At 53.9% G+C, this 20,103-nt stretch overlaps 1 protein-coding gene across 1 annotated transcript in view; it reads left to right on the top strand.

Annotated features, from left to right (window-relative positions):
• RSPO4 (R-spondin 4) overlaps window positions 1-2,956 on the top strand; it is a 30,058-nt gene extending 27,102 nt beyond the window's left edge. The window contains exon 5 of the mRNA XM_030533245.1: window positions 471-2,956. Within this exon, the coding sequence (XP_030389105.1) occupies window positions 471-550 (80 nt within the window). The 3' untranslated portion in view covers window positions 551-2,956. The remainder of the gene's footprint in view (window positions 1-470) is intronic.
• The last annotated feature ends 17,147 nt before the right edge of the window (window positions 2,957-20,103 follow it).

Below are 20,103 nucleotides of genomic sequence, written 5' to 3'. Positions count from 1 at the left end.
AGGGGGGATCTATCCTCCCATTGTACAGATGGGAACGGAGGCCCAGAGAGATTAAGTGATCTGCCTACGGTCACCCAGAGAGTCTGGGACAGAGCAGAGGTTGAACCTATGTCTCCTGAGTTCCAGCTCAGGCCAGTCTTTGTTAGTTCAGTGTAACACCCCTGGGAGGTCAATAGTATTATCCCCACTTCACAGATGGGGAAACTGAGGTCTAAACAGAGCGATTAAATAATGACCCCAAGGGCACAAAGCAAGTCAGCGTTAGACTTGGGAGGAGAACCCAGGAGTCCTGCTGGGCTGGATGGAGGGGTGGGGCTCCCAGTCTCCTGTTCCAATCACTAGCTCCTCTCCCTGCACAGGGAACTTCCCTTTCCAAACAAACTCTTTTCACTGCAGTGAGCTGAGAAGTAAAACCAGGTTTCGAAGCATTCCCGGCTCCCAGCCAACGAGCGATCTTTTCTGTGTTTCAGAGAAACCCGAGACCATCAAGAAAATGAAAAGGGAAAAGAAACAAAAGAAGCAGAAGGTAGATTCCCTGGCATGCACCTAACCAGCATCCTCCCAGGTAGGACTCCGGCAGGCAGCACTGGGGGCGGCCCCATGGGAGCACCGTGGGGCACAAAGGAGATCTTCACCCTGAGGTCTCAGCAACATTTTCTTCTCCGTGTTCGTTTTTCCACCTTTTCCAGCCAGAGAATATTGCACAATTCCCTCCACCACACACACACACACACCCCTACGTGCTTCTTTTGAGGCCGTTTACGGCCCGTGGAACATTTCCTCTTGCAGCCCGATGGAGAAAGCAAAGCTCTGTTTTCTCCTCTACCCTGATGCACCCTCACAGTTCAGCTCCTTCTCTGGTGCAACCAGAGCCAGCTGCCTTAGGGAGCCAGTGACAGCGAGCGAGAAAATGCCGCTGGCTGGGCCGTGGTGGGTTTGCACCCCGGCTCAGCTACCTGCCCAGCAGGAAGAGTTACGGAACGGCGCCGAGCTGGGCCTGCACCCAGGGGGAAGAGGAGCTTCAAGTCTGGCATGGAATAGCCTCCTCCTCCTCCTCCTTTACAGATGGGGAATGTCTTGAGAGCCAAGGGGCAAGTTATCCCGTGCAGTGCCATCACCCAGCGCGGCAGAAACGGCCAGCAGGACATTTGATAGACACAGGGCCTTCACCAGCTCTTCTGGAGCTGACTGGTGGGAGGTTCCCCTTTTCCCGGCAGGCTCGTCCCCTGCCTGCAGACTGGATTTATGTGGTGGGTTCCCCCATCTACCCAATGGAACCGGAGCAGAATGCCGGCAATGGACCGAGCCCTTTGGCCCATAACCAGAGGTGAGGAGCAGCCTATCTTGGGGAGCCTTATCATTGCTCCATTACAGCACAGCTGGCCATGCTTCCAGCTCCCGCCCAGCACCTTCAGCCCAATTACCTGGCCACGCAGAGGTCTGAATGGCCCCCGTGCCAAGGCTCCTAGCCTTCTCCCTCCAACTCTTTCCATGCCTGCTGCTCCCGGAGACCCCTGCTCGGGGGTGAGTGGGGGCCAGAGGCTTACACATAACGCTGGCTCTCTCCTGGGGCCAGCTGTCTATCTCATCTGCGTGAGAAATGAAAGCGTCTGTGAGCTTAAAAGCAGGGGAGAGCCGAGTGACTGAAAAAGGGGTACATTCCCCAGGCTGGAAATCTCAGAATTGCACCAGGCCCTGCCCATGCTCCATCTTCCTCCCAAGGGCTGTGCTCCTGCTAGGTGGCGAGAGCCCTCAGCTGCCCTGGCACTGCAAACCTGGCATGTGGCACAGAACGCCAAATAAGGAGCCCCAGAATCCAATCCCGCAGGTCTTACTCAGGTACCAGTCCCATTGCCTGCGTAAGGGCTGGGGGATTTTCTCCCACGGACAAACCGGGGCAGTAGAAGAATCCTGCAACACCCCGAACTGTCCCTCATTTTTACAGTGGGATTCAAACTTGGTTGAAATACTGGACTGAGAGTCTGGAGAGTTGAAATTCTGTAAGTAAATCTCTTGTCCTATTGCCATTCGGGACTAGGAGGCAAGCCTGAGCAACCACCAGAGATAGAAGCTTCCCAGCCCACCCACTCTGGAGAGTTTACCCAAGTGCCAGAGAAGGATCTGAGCTTCTGGATCCTTCACTGCACCAAAGGCAAACTCTGCTCCTTTAGTGGCCAGTCCAGCCCTCACCCTGTGGGGATCTGGGGACCCTGCCGCATTGGTGTGCAGAAGGGGTTAGAAAGTTTTTGCAAATTCCTCAAATATGTGTGTCACTCCCGCAGAGATTTGTGGCGTTACAAAACCCAAGCAAGAAGACAGGCAGCTCAGCAGCTCTCACTTTCCAGTGCCAGACCTCCACGCACCCTTCGTCAACAGAGAGCTCAGGATGTTTCAAAGCAGACTGTCCTGAGAGTGCCGCCCATCAGAGTGGTGTAGGTACCAGATTAAGATCTGTTAGGGCAGAGTTCCAGACTCTCTATGGTGGGAAGAGGACATTACATGGGGGACATTATAGCATTTCAGCTAAGAAAGAAAGAATTACAATGCTGCCCTAGTGATAAGCCAGAGCTGGGACTGAACCAAAACTAGATCTAAGCCCCCCTCTCCCCCTGCTCCAAAAAACTCTGGAAATGGTCAGCCCTGTCTCCAGATGGAGGCTTTGTACCTTAGGTCCTTCCCTATCCAGGGTGACCAGATAGCAAGTGTGAAAAATCGGGATGAGAGTGGGAGGTAATTGGCTCATATATAAGACATAGCCCCGAATATCAAGACTGTCCCTATAAAACTGGGACATTTGGTCACCCTAAGTCCCCACACCCCCACCCTAAACTTCTAGCAGCATCAGATGCCTTCTAGCATTCTAACTCATTTGTGTCATGCTGACAAATTAGGTTTTATTGTCTATATAAATAAATATATATTATATATATATGAAATATAGAAATTTATTTCTAGAAAACCGATGTATTTAAAATGTCTCTCACTATATATATATATTTTCTTATGCTAGTTTAAAATAAGAATTTTGGTTTTAAATAAAAGTATTATACATAGCAATTTGTGGTTCAGACTTTGATGCTGATGGGATTGTAACAGCCATGTGTTTAGGTCACTGGCAACGTGTTGCTAGTTTTTTGTCATACAAAAGGTTAGCGGAACAATGCCAACCCTTTCCAAGGGAGCGCCTCCTGTATCATTTTTACTAGTGACCACGAGGTGTCGCTGTCAAGTAAGCAATGGCTAGGACTATTTCCTGATTACTTCTAAATAAATAGAGGAAGCAACATTCAAAGGCATCAAGGATTCTCATAACTTGGGTTTATGTATCACCCTGCATTGCATTCGAAAGGGCAGCTGGTTGATTTGTTTACAAGTAAATAAATATCTCAAACCCTCCAGTGTGTGTGTCCTGTCTTTGCTCACTGACTCAAGCAGGACTTGGAGAATCCATTTTTAAACTGCAGGTTGTTTGCTTCACATCAGGGGTGCGTGCTCCCCATTCCCTACGGGAGCAGTGGGGCCAAGGACAGTGGGCTGAGCAGAGATGGAGGCTCTGCCACTAATTTGCTTGGCCAAATTATGCACAGAATCCCAACCCCAAACAAGCAAAAATCATGAGAGTGGCTTCAAAATCACCATTCTTTTAAATATACAATTTGGATCCTTTTCATTTGGCTTCTGGATTTTCAGCCTTAAATCTCAGGCCTTTCTCTGCAGCCACAAAGGCTAGCTAGACACTTCAAAAAGGAAGGAAAAGCAAGCTGTGGGCCTCACATAATCACCGGATTCTAGGAGTTGGGGTTTGAAGAAAAACAACACCTACAGTTTTCCAAGGGCCGCGGTGGATTCTCCATTGCCAGCAGTTGTTCAATCTATCTTGGATGTTTCTCAAAGAGATCTGCCCTGGGCATGTTTTCAGGGCAGGTCCCTGGTCTGTGTTGTATAGATCAAACTTGATGAACACAGTTGTCCCCTTTGGCCTTGGAATCGACACGTCAGTTGCGGGACTGGCAATAAGATAATGAGAACTGGCAGCAGGGTGTTTACCTGAGACACAATGGTCCTATGTAAAATCCTGTGAGATCTCTGGATGAAAATGGCAACATAAATGTGTTGTCCTATAAAAACAGTGAGCATTTACATTGAGGTAGAGCCCAGGTTGGGGCCCTAATGTGCTAAGTGCTGTACAAACGTAGTCAATGCCAGCCCCAAAGCACTTACTATCGACATGTCAAGACACACAAGGGGCGTGAGACAAGCCACGGGGCAGACGGCGGGCTGGAATGACAGCTGGCTAACAGAAACAGTCAGCTATTGTAACAGTCCAGCTGTGCGCATAGTTCTTAATTCTGATGGCAGGAAGGGTCACTACTGTAGTAATGATGATGATTGCAGCCCTTGTGGGGGAAGAGACCAGAGTATCTGAGCAGCTCTGAAATGCCACCGTCAGGACTGCCTGCAGAGAGAGGAACAGCTGGAGATGCAAGCTCCCACCCCAAGCGCTAACCCTAGCAGCCAGTGCGGCTACAGGAACCCCTGGGAGGAAAGGGCCTTGCATAGCTGTGGGATTCCCCCACCCACATTGCTAGCCCCACATTTGAAGAAAGACACTAGACCCCTTTCAGGAGCAGCTGTGAAGCTCTGCCATTGCTGCCATGGTGCCTTCACTAGTTTGTGTCAGAGGATGGACTTAGCAGCTCTAGGTTTCCCCATCTCTCAGTTATTCCCACATTACTCTGCAGAAAACGTGTCGTCCACCACGTGACCCAACAGCTCCAAAACCAGGAGGCAAAGGAAACGAACCCAGCATTTATTTCTCTGCAAACTCTTGACCTTTAAGCCATTCTCATGATGGAGCAGGGGGCTAACTCAAGATTTTTGAGCACTTGGGGTTGGCAGTCCCCTAGGGTGACCAGATGTCCCAATTTTATAGGGACAGTTCTGATTTTGGGGTATTTTTCTTATATAGGCTCCTATTACCCCCCAACCCCATCCCGATTTTTCACATTTGCTGTCTGGTCACCCCAGTGTCCCCTCTTGGCTGCCTCATTGGGGGAGAGACATACCTGAAATGGAACAGCTCCAGAGAAGGGCATGGAAAACAGTGGTTTGGTGTATGACAGACACCAGACAAGGGTTGCAAAGACCAGGGTTGCTAAACCTGGCAAGAAGAGGTAGAGGGCACTCGGGTTGATATATCTGAACTGATGCTGGTCCTAGTGGAGCCTGATTGGTCCCTCACTTCTACATTGCCCCAGAACACAGGAACAAGTGAGCCCTCAATGAAAGCAGTGGCCCAATAAAGGGAATCGTTTTTCACCCAGCTTGCAATTCACAGCTGCTGGAGGTCAGGGAAACAAATACTGTGTCTGGGTGGGTAATTTTATTGGCAATAACAACATCTGTAGTTAAGGGGCATGAAATCTCAGGCATCAAGGCACCAGCTGATCACTGCGGTCCCCTTGTGATCACTGATCACATTTGCCCCTCACACAGCGACCTGAGCATGGCTAGTCACACCAGAGGCCATTTTCCCTTCCTCTGCAGCATCAGATGAAAACGTCCAGTTCTAGTAAAGGGCACAGATCAGCCCTTGGAGCTGGGCAGCCCTGAATGCTGGGGAAATTCAGCGCCAGTCTTGCCTGATACATTGCTGCAGCGTGTTGAAGCAACTCCTTTCTCTGCCCCCCACACCAGACTTTCCGGAAGTTCAGATCTGGAGCAGAAGAGTGATGTGGGTGGAGCCTGTCTTTACGCTTGGTGGCCAGGTCCATGGGGATTCCGCCTCCATGCTCGGTGCTGCTGGTTCCTTTGAACTGCAGCCTGTTTTGTTGTTTGGGAGAGCAGGTGGGGCAGGGACTATCTTTTATTGGACCGACTGCCATTGATGAGACAAGCTTTTGAGCCACAGAGCTCATCCTAGTTTGTTGTTTCATGCTCTGTGCCGGGATCAGGGCCTGCTCCCTTTCGTTCCCCCTGCAGCCACCCAGCACCCTGTGCAGACCCCAGGCCCTCAGCCGGCAGCAAAGCTCTAAGTAAAGCTAGTCAGGAATTTCCTGAAAGGGTCAGTTTCAACCAATCACCTGAATCCAAAACACTTTGGAATTTTTTTTTTTTAATTGCTGCAAAGTCCCGTTTTGACCATTTCAAAACGAAAAGTTGAGGTTGGTTTTTTGGCTGGAAATGACTTTTCCTCTCAAAATGGTGGTGTAAAATTAACTTTCTTCCAGTCCTACTGCTCTGTGATCTGCCAAAAGCCATTCAGAGCACCCCCTCCTGGAGGAAAGCTATGCTGGTGGCCAGATTGCCATTTACCTCTCGTTACGATGGCTGCTAAAACAAAAACTCTCCTAGAGGGACTGTGACGCTGAGCTTACTAAGGACATTAAAGTGTGATCCTTGATTGGAAGTGCCACATATTAACAACCTTAATTGCTGGTATGTGTGGTTGTTGGACACCCTATTTAGCAGCCTGCATTTGAAAACTGGGCTCTGAGGCTAAATGCAGCTCTGGTGTAAGCCTGAATAAATGCATCTCCGGCAATACAATGGGCATGTTGTCACCCCAGGGTTCTGATCCCAAGGGTCAGGTCCTGAGCTGGGGGGGTGTAGATCAGTGTTGCTACATGGTCTGCAGCCGTCTCACCTGTATCGGCCAATATCCTGGGCACCATAACTGGGGGGGGGGCGGCGCAAATGGAAATAAACAGCTATAAAGGCAAGGTGCTTATGTGAGGCTAAAGAAGAGTGTCTGGAACGTCTCCCTCTGCTCCAGTCAGGGGCCCTGGCTTTTGGAAGCGTCACTGATTTAAGACTCTTCTTTATGCCTAAATGTTCCTTTCTGGTCTTTTTTGCCTGAGAAGTTTCCGTAAGGGAACTGGAGACTTTCTCCCTCCTTGCTGCAAGGTGTGATCTGTTCTGCAGACTGACTTCAGAGCACAAGGAAGTGCTGGGGAGGGTGCCCAGGTCTGACTAGCTACAGCCAGAGAAGTAGGAAGGTTGCGCCGTCAGTATCCAGGATGAATGGTCCCCAGGGAGCAGTGGGAAAGGCTTATGTTTGCTTTGCTTTTATGCTTTGCAGAGCCCTTCCACCTTTCCCAAGCCAGCATGCTACTCCAGCCTCTGGGGGTGAGAGCAGAGACCGTGGTCGACCTAGAACAAGGATACACATAACTGCATTCAGTGGAACTGCTGGAAGGAATCCATGAGCTTTGGGAAAGGAGTCACCCTTCTGGGCTTTCAATTAGACCTGCCGAAAGGTACAGGGAATTCGCACAACGTGGGCCAAAGCTTACACCAGCTAGGAAGTTTCCAGGGCATCAGAAGGGAATGGACATAGAAGGGTCGCTTGGGAGAGCAATAATAATGCTAATCCCCCTCGCCCTTTGTGCTCGCTTCTCACCTCAGAAAGCCTTGCATCCCTGCCAGCGGGGCACTCCACCTCCACTCAGTCACACGCAGGTGTGAGTGTAACCGAGGCCACCGCGTGGCCTGGGGTTGTTTGCTGGGATAGAGAATTCTAGACGTGTTGGGCTGGAAGGGACCTCGAAATGTCACAAGTCCTTCCCCCAGGACCAAGGCAGGACCAAGCAAACCTAGACCATCCCTGACAGGAGTTTGTCCAACCTGTTCTGAAAAACCTCCAATGACGGGGATTCCACAACCTCCCTTGGAAACCTAGTCCAGAGCTTCACCACCCTTGGAGTAAGAGAGATTTTCCTACTATCTCCCCTACCACTCCCTTGCTGCAGGCGAGGCTGAGTTACTTTATGCTTGTAGAGTAATATGCAAATGAGGCTTTCTCCACATTGCACCCCTGTGCATTTAATCCCCGGTTCAGGTAGGAAAACCCCGACAGCCGACAAGCTCTGTGTGTGAGAGCATGTTCGATGTGCAGCTTCTAAATCATCCTGACTGTCCCCTGTGGGCGTGACCTCGGAGTGCAAATCTTTCCTCCAAATTCCCATCTGCTACTATAACCCCGCAGATTCCTTCAGACTGTTTTCCATGCACTTTCCTGGAGAATTTGCTGCAGAAAGCAAGAGTTTTCTCTTCCTACAGCTCCCAATGCAGAGCCAAGAGGAGCAGCCAACCCAAATATCCCCCATGGGGCACATGAATGAAGCTGGTAAGGATGCTCTGCTAGCCAGCTGGACTATGCAAGGTCGACAGGATGGGGCAAGCAGTGTCTTGTCTTGACACATTTCTGGAAATATTCCTGGTAGCGTTTGAGCCCTGAACAACCCCTGCTGCTAACATAGGCCATGTAACGGGAAATCTTTGATTCCAGCATTTTTTTCCCCCTTCTGTTGCAATCTCTGCTGACAGATTAGATTCCTAGGGCAAAGTCTGCTCCATTTCCCACACATCCTTGCTGGAGCCCCCGGCTGAGTTCAGGTGCAGTTGGGAGAAGAATTGAAGTCCGGGCGGGGTGATGATGCAGCATTTGGCTCAATGTGTCCAAACCAGAGCAACCATTAAAAGCTTGTCCTGCCCTTGATCTTTCTAAGCGTCACCTCCCTTTGAAGGCAGAGAATTTCCCCAGGAGCTGAGGGAGCGACTCTAGAACGAGGAGTCGTAGCCACACGTTCTTAGCCTCACCGGCTAATTTTCATGAGAAAAAAGTCAAATAAGTCAACACAACCAGCAAGTCAACAGAAAACTCACCGGCTAGGCGGTCACCCAGCCCTGTGTACAGAGCCTGACCTTCCAAAAGCCATTCCTTCCCGGGCCTCCCCAGCAGGAGCGGCACCATGTTTTTGGTGCCCTAGGCGGGGGTCCTTCCACACTCCCGGTCTTCGGGGCACTTCAGCGGCGGGCCCCGGAGCGAGTGAAGGACCCGCCGCCGAATTGCCGCCAAAGACATGGAGCGCGGAAGGACCTCTCGCTGCCGAATTGCTGCCGAGGGCTGCAAAATGCTGCCCTCCCAATCCTGGTGCCCTAGGTGACTGCCTAGGTCGCCTAAATGGAAGCGCCGGCCCTGCTCCCCAGCAAGCACTCTCCGCACCCTGCTCCTGACTAACTGCAGGGGCAGAAGGAAGCTCAAGTCAAGTTCATCCCTTGGTGACCTGTGACTAGGCACCTCATCCCAGCCATCTCCAGGGCCACGGTCCTGCAAACAGCCATGCACATGGACCGTCTCACTGAAATCAAATGTAGGACGTCAAGCCCAGGCATTCCCTGATCCTACAGACCTGCAGGGCACCATTTTGAGACACATTTGCTCAGAATAACCCTCATCTTTGCTGTGCCTCCGTCCACGAAATGCACCTGCCTTCACTTTTGTTGCCCCAGTCTGACCCTTGGAACGGTGGCAGCAGCCGGTGCCAGTCCCCATTCTGTTCTGCTCAAAGTCCATGGGAGTTTCACTGTTGACTGAAATGGGAGCTGGATGCAGCCCATCAGGTGGTGTCTTTTGGGGTTCAGACCATGTGACCGCCTGGATCTGCTGGGAGCTGTACATTTGACATGTGTTGGATCACCCCATAGATTGCTTGGCCTCCACATTGGGGGTGGATGGTTTCATGCACATGCCAAGTCTCTGCCTATTTTCAGCCAATAAAATCCATTGGTGTCCACAGTTTTGCTGTTGCACCAGGTCTAATCACACCAAAGGACGCCAGCGGTTCTGCTCTTGCTATGCTGTGTTCCCAGCGTTATGCCTATTTCCAGCACAGAACTGAGCCATCATTCCCCAGCAAACGGATCCTCACTTACTTCCCGTTCCCAAGCAGCATATTTTTACTGCCAATAGCAGATGGCTTCGGTAGCATTCAAAGTATCGTCTCTCTCGCTCTGTAGCCTGGGAAGCACTAAAAATGGCTGCTTGGCCTGATTAATAACTGGAGTGAAACTCTGTTGTATAACTCCGGCATAGCTCATAAACCCAGCAGTTTCCAGGATGAATAATCCAATGTATCGGATGTCACAATTACTGAGCACATCAACCCAGCAGAGAAGCCAAATGGAGCCAAATTGGATTGTGCCTAAATTCAGCATCTTGAATTAGTAACACTTAGGGTGACCAGATGGCCCTGTTTGATAGGGACAGTCCTAATATTTGGGTCTTTGTCTTACAAAGACACCTTTTACCCCCCATCTCCATCCCGCTTTTTCACACTTGCAGTCTGGTCACCCTATTAACACTGCATTTTGTTTCTCCAATTGAAACTAAGTTCTTATAGAGATTTATTGACAACTTGGGAGCCTGGGGGTCACTTTGGATAATATGCTCCGGTGCTTCCCAGTGGCAGATTGCAGAGACCTGCGTGGTTAAGGTTAGAAGCCAAACAACAGCATCATGAGGTGGACATTATCCACATGTGACAGATGGGGAAACGGAGGCACAGCTGGGCATGGCAGAAGGGGCTAGTTTTCACATTGCCCCCAGTTTGGAAGCAGAGTCACTGCTGCTGCCTAGTGCATCCGGAGATACCAGTGGATGGATACCGCTCAGATCCTGCGTGGCTGGGGCACCAAAGCCCTCAATGAGCAGCATTTCCCTCACACCTGTCTGTCTGCTGGGCTTGGGATGAATCTGGCAATTGTCTGCATTGCTGAACATTTCAGGGGCTCTGGATTTTATTTACTGGTCCATTCTGGCCCTTGTGCAGCTTGCCCCAGGTTTGCTGGGGGAAGAGAGAGCCCCTTGCTTACACCCCACACTGAGAGGGGCACAGTGCAACCCCTGTGAACAGGGGAGCATAGAGACAGCTCCTTCCTTCCACCCCAACATGGGAGGAAGCACAGCTGGGCTGGCTGTGCTGTGGGGAGCAAGCTGTGCCGTCCCATGGGGCACATGCACTCTCCTGATATAGACTGGGGCTGAGCTCAGGGTCTGCTGAGGCCCAGTGCTTTCCAGAGCCCTCCCTAAGCCGCTGGATTCCGCCTTGCCCCAGACATGAGGCAGTGACTGAGGCTGTTTTGAATGATCAGCTGCAACCATCCTAGATCTCACCAGGGGACCGTTTACTCTCAGGTTCATACCAGTTACTCCACCCCAAACAGCTGCTCCCCCTACTTGGCTAGCTAGACCCTCTCTGGGGATTGCAGGCGGATGCTGGAGAGCAGTATCGTTTTTGCAGGCATTCAGCCCTCATCCCCTGGCCTCCATGCCTTTCATTCTCCTGCGGCTCACTTCTGACTCTGGGCCACTTCCCAGCTTTGCTGGGGGGTTGGGGTGTACTAGGTGTCGCTTCTCTCCTGAGCATCTTTGCTGTGGTTAGCGGAGAGTTCCAGGCTGGCTGATCATGGAGAGCAGAATTTGGCCCCATGCGTCCTCATGCAAGTGGCCATCTCCATCGAGTTGTCTCCATACAAAGCAGAATCACTTGATTCTGCAGGTCTATAACCAATGATCCAGCTGTTCCCTCTGATTGCGATTTCTTTCACCGATGTGAGTGGCTCCTTCAGCCAGCCTCCGTTAGCTCTGCTTTTCAACACGTCATTCTGAAAACACAGGCAGGAACGAGGCTTTAAGGCAGGGTGGGCACTCTGCCCATGGCTGCCCCCTGAAACAAGGTTGTTATAGGTTTATAAGTGGCACAGACTTGCCCAAAAAATCAGTGACATGCATGCTCTGCAGCTGACTCTTGACAGCTTATGAAACTGTTATTAAAAGATCTGGAGCCAGATCCTGACCTCACTTACAGCAGGGTAAACAAGCCCTGACTCCCTGGAGGTGTAAAATGAGTGGATGTAAGTTCAGAGCCAGACCTGCTGGCCAGCCCAACTACAGACAGAATGGGATTGGAGAAGAACTCCAGCTCGCAGCTGCTTTGAGGAACACCCAGGAAACGGAGGATGCTGTTATCCAGCGCCACCCTGGGCCAATCCCCACTAGATACAAAAATGCATATGCACGTACGTGCCTCATTTGGATGTGCAATTACCATGACGACCACAGGCGCATCCTGGATTTTCATGGCCATGTACGCATCTAGTGCTTTAGTACATGCGTTGCGTGCCCCATACTGCTGTGTAATTGGGTGCATGAGCTTGTGAGATGTAGACACTAATTTTAGAGGGGTCTGAAAGAGTGTCTGAACACACGTTGTTTGGCGGGGCCCAAGGCGCCTACGTTTACAACAGACTATCAGGAGAGAGAAAGGTGTTTAGGGAAGGGGTGCAGAAGTAGGCCAGGCACAACGAGAAAGTCTGGGCTGGCGAGGACCCAATCCTGCACTCCATACTCTGGCAAAATTCCCTGGTCCAAATTCATCCCCCGGGAAACATCGGTGGGGATTCATTTGGCCCAATGACATCAGTGGGCGTTTTGCCTGAGAAAAGGCAGACCAGGGTCTGAGTGAAATGACAGGAATCCACAGGAACGGCCAAGCACTGAGAACTGAGGATGGTTTTTAAATCGCTCCCCCCCACCCCCGCCCCTGGGTGGTATTGACAGAGGGAATTGACCAGAGGGAAACTGGGGGCCAGCTGGGTCGCTGTGGGTGCAGATTACCAGCACTGGCCATCTACTGCGCCACGCCCTGATATCTGTGCAGAAGGGCAGAGCTAGCATGTGCAGACTGGGCGTGCAATCCCACAGATTTCTGCAGGGTGAGCCTCACTGAAAACCTGGCCTGGGGTGTCAGCTGAAAAGACAGAAGGAGATTAATGCCCCTCTCGCTGGCTGGGAGGGCTCCGTCCTTTGTTCTCTGATAGCTTGGTGCTGTAAGGGGCCCTTTCGCCCCCGGGGAACATGGTTTAAAACTAACCTGGTGCTGACCGCAGCAGGTGTCATTAATCACATGCTGGGCTCCACTGCCAGGCCTGGGGCGAGGCAGGCGCCACGGCTAGGGCTATTTTAACTCCAGGGCCGATCTCAGGCGTGTTCGGGGAGCTGTGGCGAGGGCTCGGCTGGTTACAAGGGCTGCAGAGGAGCAGGCTTGGGCCCAGCAGGTTCTCGGGGCCCAAGCTAGCACCATGCCTCATGCTGCAGGCGGGTGGCTTGATCTTAGTGTGGCTGGGTGGGTGACACTCATCCAACTGGGCTGGCCAGAAATAAAGGGGAAGTTTCAGTATAACACACAGAGGAGGGCAGCAAACCCCACAAAACTGCCAGCTGGAAGAAGGAACCGCTGTGCCGAGCATCTCGGAGGGTGCGAGGGCCAGGGTAGGGGGTGGTGAGAACACAGGGTTTCATCTCCCTCTTGGCACGAACTGCTCGTCTGCTCAACAGAGTAAGGCCAGGATGGGGAGACAAGGGGTTGCTCCAGCGCAGCACCCTTTGCACAGAGATGGTGAGCTCCAAGCCCTTCTTGGGGGGCCATGGGTGAGCCTCAGGGCTGAACCAAACCCTAGAGCTGGAAATCCTTCGGCTTGGGAGAAATTCCCACCAGGATGTGAACTCTGTGGCTAGAGTGAGCTGAACCGGACCCCAGCAGCCCAGACACCCCTGAGTGAACCTTGGGGAGCTGTGATCCAAAAGCAGATCCACATGTCACAGCTACGTCCCCCCACCCCCACCCCCAGCTCTGCAATGAACCAAACCAAAACCCGGCTCTGAGCCTCCCGGGACTTTGGGGAAATTCACGTCTGGATCCAGATCCAAACTTTGCAGCTGGGGCCTGTCTCTAGGCAGCAGAGGGGAGGAAGAGATTGCTCCATATGGGTTAGTGGGCGGGAGGGGGGCACGGGCCCTGCGGCAGAGGAGAGACACACACACACACCCCAGCAATGGCGTGGTGGAGGATTATGTCCCCGTTGCAAAGCCAGTGAAGGAGGGATGAGTCTAGCTGCTCCCAGCACAGGGGAAGTCAAGTGTTTGCAATTCCAATAACTGTGTTTGCATTTTTGGTGGACTTTTCTAGTGCCCCAGGGAGCTAGGGTTGGGGTCTGAGTAACATGAAATCCAACCTCCCCAGTACAGAGCAGCTGCCGGACAGTGCAATTGCTACAAGGAGCCCAGCTCCCACCATGTGGATCTGTCCGTGGCTCCCAGACCAACAAAGCCAGCAGGGAGCTGAAAGCCGAGCGCAGGAGGCCTAGCAGAGTCTGTAGGAGGCAGAGCCCCGTTCATGGGATGGCGGGCAGGCCACAGCCTCCTGGAATGATCCATTGCAGCTTTCAGTGCGCTGGGTCCTCTGTGGCTGCAGCTCTCTGGACAGGGCTAGCGAGAGGCTGGGAGTGGGCGGCAGGGGATGGGTCACTTGGTGATTCCCTGTTCTGCTCATTCCCTCTGGGGCACCTGGCATTGGCCACTGTCAGGAGACAGGATACTGGGCTGGATGGACCTGTGGTCTGACCATCATGGGCGGCGCGTGAACTGCGGGCTGGAGGAGGCTAGCCCCCAGCCCTGCCCCTTCCACGCTCCCCAGAACCCAGAGTCACCCCACCACGGCTGCCACCCCCACCCCAGGCTGGCTGGTGCCCACAGCTGCTGCAGCCCCGGAAAGGCAGGCAGCATGGCCCCTGGGCCCAGCAGCACCGCCTGGGGGGTGGGGGTGGAGTGTGGGCGGGGCCACACTGGCTTTTTGGGGAGGCACAGCCTCCCCCAGCCTCCCCTACCTGCCGCCCACAATGGCAGTTCTTATCTTATGATCTGAGCCAGGGGGTGGGGTGGGAGAGCTGAGGTGACTGCTCCCCAAGGCAGCCTGGTGTCCCGGTACACAAACACCATCAGACGACAGCTCTGCCTGTTCTCCTTCCAGACACGGAGCCTGGCCTGCTCCATGTGCCACTGTGAGACATCTCCCCTTAGCAGAGGCCTGGGTCTGACGGCAGTGCGCAGGGGTCAAAACCCCCCTCATAAGCTCAGTGAGAAAGGCGGCGAGGGCTGACCTGGTGAACAAAGGGACTTCACACCACTTGGGCTACTGTTTCTGCCCGCCATGACCATCCCCGGGCAAGGGCAGCTGGGCGTGCGGGGCACTCTGCCAGTCACCCCAGGCCTGGGCCCTCGACGGCATGGCTAGTTAGTTTTCCACAGGGCGTGCACAGGCCAAGCTCTCCCCTGGTGTAAATGGGCACAAATCCACTCACGTCACTGGCGCGGCTTCTTCTCACAGCCTGGCTAGGCCTGGCACATGGTTTGTGATTGCTTTGATGCACTCCAATGGGGGGGTGTATTATACACCCAGGCAGAGTCTTGTGCCCTCCTGGCCCAGGGTGCACAAACACACCCGTTGTTTTCTGACAAGCAGAAAGGGGATGAACACAGCGGTGGTGCGAGGCAGGCGGGAGGGAGCAGTGAGCCAAGCAGCAGCAGCTTTTAGCAAGGCACAGACCCGTCTGGATGCAGCACAGAGGGGATTGTGGCAGATGGCGGCACAGCCGGCTCTTGTCAGGGTTCTGGGGTTGTGTCCCTCTCCTCTGGCCTGGTGCTATAGCTAATTTCCAGGGAGAGTCACTGCCAGGCCCCCGCCCCTCCTGCCCATCAGATAGTGCCCGTTAGGTGCCCTGGGTAATTTTCCCAGCAGTAATGTAAACAGGGAGCTAACGAGAGGAATTTGGGCCCCCTGCTCTGCCACCCCGTGTTTGTTTAAGGAGTGGTTTGAAAAGCCGGCGGAGGGAGAAGGGGGACGAGTGGACCTTGGAGAGGAGAGGAGGGGGCGGGGGTGAGGATAGGTCTGATTGAAAGCTATGGGAAAGACATGGCGAGGAGCCAGGAACCTGAGGGCGGCATTCCTCGAGGCAAGCTAGGAGGCTGTCCATGTGGGCCGAGGTGCAAAGGAGAAGCCCTCGTGACCTGGACCGAGGCTGCTCTGCCGGGGACACTACCAGCCCTGGACAGGGTGTCTCACTCTGGCTCTGTCTACACTGCAGTCAGGAGGTGTGAGTGCAGGTCAGCTAGGCACAAGGTTTGACTGAGTGTGTACTCAGGGTCCCCGGCGGGTCTAGCCCATCGCCACCCCTAGCTAGATCAAAGCCTGAGCTGCAATCACACCGCTGACTGTAGTGTAGATGGACCCTCTTTCTCTGGCAAGACCGGCCTCCCTTCCTCGGGGGTTAAACCCAGGGCCGGCTCTAGGCACCGGCGCTCCAAGCATGTGCTTAGGGCGGCAGTTTCCAAGGGGTGGCACTCTGTCTCCTTTTTTTTTTGCTTGGGGTGCAAAAAACCGGGAGCTGGCCATGAGCGGAGGTGAGTTGTGGCGCTGGAGGGTGCAGGGAGGGCTGCAGGAAGTAACCCTGGAGGGGGGCAGAGGAATTGCTCCCCCCCAGCTCACCTCCGCCTCCTCCCCTGAGCGCACCGCTGCTCCACTTCTCCCCCCTCGGGAGGGGTAGGAGGGGAAATGCAGCGTGTCCGGGGCAGGGCTGGGGATTTGGAGAAAGGGTTGGAATGGGGTGGGGAAGGGGAGGAGTTGGGGAGCAAGAATTCAACAACATGAGCGGCCACACTGAGTCAGACCAAGGGTCCATCTAGCCCAGTATCCTGTCTGCCATCAGTGACCAGTTGTCACGGAGTCACCGGGCGATGCTCTGGAACTGCTCCCATCCCATCCGTCTCCAATCTCCTGATGGGGAACCCAATCGTGAAGACCCTCGTCTGATAGGGGACCAGACAAGATCCTCTTGTAGCCCCATCTGGGCCAGGAATCTGCTCCTCAGAGCGGTCCTTCTCCTCCAACTGCACGATTAACTGTGCCTTGGTGAATCTCCCCATGTGTAACCCTCTCTTTGTGCACAGGATCACAATGTCCTTCTCAAGGAGATGGTGATAGGCCATCACTTCACTGTTCCCAAGTGGCTCTGGACTCACAGGCCTGTGTGCTCTTGGCTCCCCCATGGTTTCCAGGAAGAACCCCGGGTGTGCCAGCCCTACTCGTGATCACCACCTCTTTGCCAGGGTCGAGCTGCAGACTCCTCCGCCCCTGGGACTGCTCCTGCAATCCCCAGGGGAACCCTGCTACTGCAAAATCCTTCTCTCTCCCAGGGTCGAGCGGCAAGCTTCTCCGCCCCTGAGACTGCTCGCTGCAGTCCTCAGGGGGACCCCGTTACTCCAACAGTCCTTCTCACTGGTCACACACTCCCAGAGGTTAACCGCCCCCTGAAACCGTCCCAATCTGAGCCTTCAGCACGCCTGGTCCTCATTATCCCTCCTTTGTTTTACTGCTCCCCAGTCACTTACTGCAAGCAGCACCATTCACGGGGTGCAGTACGTCCCGCCGCTGCCACCAGTTGCCTCCCGATTCCTCCCTGTTCCACTTCCCCTTGGGGAGCCCATTCCCGGTACAGGAATCCCTTCTCCTGCAGGACTCTGTCCCTGCAGCCTTCCCCAAGGGGGTTTGCAGCGCTGTGGCCAGCAAGTTCCCTCAGCTTCTCCAAGGAGGGATCCTTCTGCAGCTCGGTCTGGGATTCAGCGGCTGGGGCAGGGAGTGGGACCTGCTCCCTCTCGCTGGCTGGACCTGGGGTCACAGCCCCCCTGAGCCCTGTCCCTGGTAGCTCCCTTCCTGCTGTGTAATCACTTCCCAGCAGCACGTCTGGACCAGGCAAACCTGTTTGGCAGCCGACCTGCCCTGCCTGGGTGTCCCAGCACTCAGCTGGGGTCTCAGCTCCCCCCCCCGTGCTCAGCGCTGCCCTTGCTGTCCCAGTGGGGCAGGCAGCGAGCTCTCTGCTCTGGTCCCAGCATCAGAGCCAGTGTGAGCCCCCTCTCCGGTGTGCAGGGGGGCGGGGAGCATCTCTCCCTCCCACTCAGCCCCAGGGGGCTGGTTACAGGTAGGCAGGTATCCTGAACCCAGCAGCCCCTCCCCCCTGCCAGCCAGGTCATTTGCATTTTCACTGACCATTTCCATCCTGGCCAATTGGTTCCCTGGATTTGAATTCAAACCCTCGGCCGTTACAGGAGCGGGGCCTGGATCCTGTTCCATGGGGAGACAGTCACCCCCCAACAGGGCCTCCCAGCCGATATCCTGGAGAACCCCAACTACCAGCCAGCCCGACCCCTTCTGGGTCTGCACCGGGATCTGGGCCATAGGCAGGGCGAGGGGCTTCACCCCAGGGAACTTCACCCAGGTTCCACAGTCCCTCAGCATTTGGGGCTGCACCACCACAGTTCTCTCTGTCCCAGGGTCTCGCCACCCCAGGCGTGTTTCCCCACTGACCCCTGGGCAGCCCCCTATGTCTCTCTGCTCCACCATCACCAGTCCATGCTGCTGCTGCTTCTCCTGCAGCTTTTCCTCGGGCTCTTGCTTTCTCTCACGATCCTCTCGCTCTCTCGGGAGAGCTTGTAGATACAGCGAACCGGACCCCTCGGCTGGGTCCATTCTGGGGGGCAGTGAGCCAGACCCCCAGGTCTGCCCTCCACCCTTGACCCCAGCCAGCTCCAGACTAACAACCCCTCCCAGCCCCTCCCCTCTCCTCAGCCCCTTTTCTGGGCCAGGAGGTCACCTGATCCCTTTGTCTCCAACCCCTTCAACTGGCACCTTTGCAGGGGAGGGGCCCAGGCCATCAGTTGCTAGGAGACAGAGTGTCAGGCATTTAGGTGCACTGGCCCTTTGCTCTGCCAGATACTTAAGAACTGCCATGGGGACACTGAGGCACCAATACAGTATTCAGAGAAAACATTAAGAACTTTCCCAGTTCGTCACACCAGTGCCAGGTGCCCCTGGGGGAATGGACAGAACAGGGAATCACCAAGTGATCCATCCCCTGTCGCCCATTTCCAGCTCCTGGCAAACAGAGGCTAGGGACACCATCCCTGCCCAGCCTGGCTAATAGCCATTGATGGACCTGTCCTCCATGAACTTGTCTAGTTCTTTTTTGAACCCTGTTATAGTCTTGGCCTTCACAACATCCTCTGGCAAGGAGTTCCACAGGTTGACTGCGTGTTGTGTGAAAAAATACTTCCTTTGTTTGTTTTAAACCTGCTGCCTAGTAATTTCATCTCTTTTTTTGAGATGTGGCAACCACAACTGCACGCAGTATTCAAGATGCGGGTTTACCATGGATTTATATAGAGGCAACATGATATTGTCTGTCTTATTATCTATCCCTTTCTTAATGATTCCCAGCATTCTCTTCACTTTTTTGACTGCCGCAGCTCATTGAGTGGATGTTTTCAGAGAAACCTCCTTCCCCAGCCACCAAGCCGGCTCCTCGCTCCCAGCCGAGATAAAGCAGGAATCCTTCTAAACATCCTGGATTACAAAGTGCCCTCAAAGTCCCCAAAGCAAAAGAAGACAAACAATATCAAACAGAGGGATCAAACTGCAGCCCCATGCAAATAAGCAGTCATTGCTGGGAAAACAGCTGGCAGAAGAACTGAGTCACTCTAGACATGATCCTAGGAGGAGTCCTGGGCCCCCTGGATCCAAGGCCATGTGGTAGCAGGGCAAAGGGGTAGTTTGCCTTGCCCTCCCCTGCCATTTGGGAGGGCCACATACCAAGCGGTGTTATGACTTCCTGCATGGGGCTGCAGTGCCACTCAGGTTTGGCCTGGCTGCCCCTCCATGTTAAACCAAATCCGTGTGGCTTTGTAACCCTGTGCCCCAGGTCGCGATACTCAGAGCAGGGACAGGACTCCCACTGCAGGGTGAGTCCAGGGTGGGCTTGCTCTGCTCCCCAGAACATCCCCTCCGAGCTAATTTTTTTTTTTAAGGGAGGGGATCCGGTCCAGTTTTGCTCCAGGCCTGACTCGCACGGCTGAACGTTCTAGGTTCTCTTGCTCATGCCAGAGGGACGAGCTGCTCCTTTCTCGCTGGTTCCTCCTTTTGCTTCTAAAGAGGATTTGGCAGCCCGGAGAACGACCCGAACAACATCTCTAAGGGACCCTAAATCACTCGTGAAGTGCCCTCACTGGAGTCTGTGTTCCCCTAAGCTCTAGGACGAGCTTTGGCTGGGATGTATTCCCAGCGGACTTTCCTTGCAGCAGATTCAGTTAAATACAGGCCCCAGCCGCCTCAGATATTATAAATAGAAATGGGTAGGGAAATATATTTGCCTCAATGTCACTTCCCTGCACCCTGCAGGGTCACAGCTGGTGCTGATCAGGGAGGGACAGACTGGGAAATGTGGCTGTGCTGGGACCATGGGGGAGAATCTAAAGTGGGGGCCGCTGGGGTGGGATTTGGGGCTGGAACTGAGCAGAGACCTCATCCCTGCCTGCAGGATCGGAGAGTTTCTCTTCTCATTTCTTGCTGGGGTCACTCCACGGGTCCTCGGAGG

Source organism: Gopherus evgoodei, chromosome 14 (assembly GCF_007399415.2).
Source record: "Gopherus evgoodei ecotype Sinaloan lineage chromosome 14, rGopEvg1_v1.p, whole genome shotgun sequence".
Classification (NCBI taxonomy): domain Eukaryota; kingdom Metazoa; phylum Chordata; order Testudines; family Testudinidae; genus Gopherus; species Gopherus evgoodei.
The sequence above is the reverse complement of the archived record's forward strand: the minus strand, read 5'-3'. Positions and strand labels throughout refer to the sequence as shown.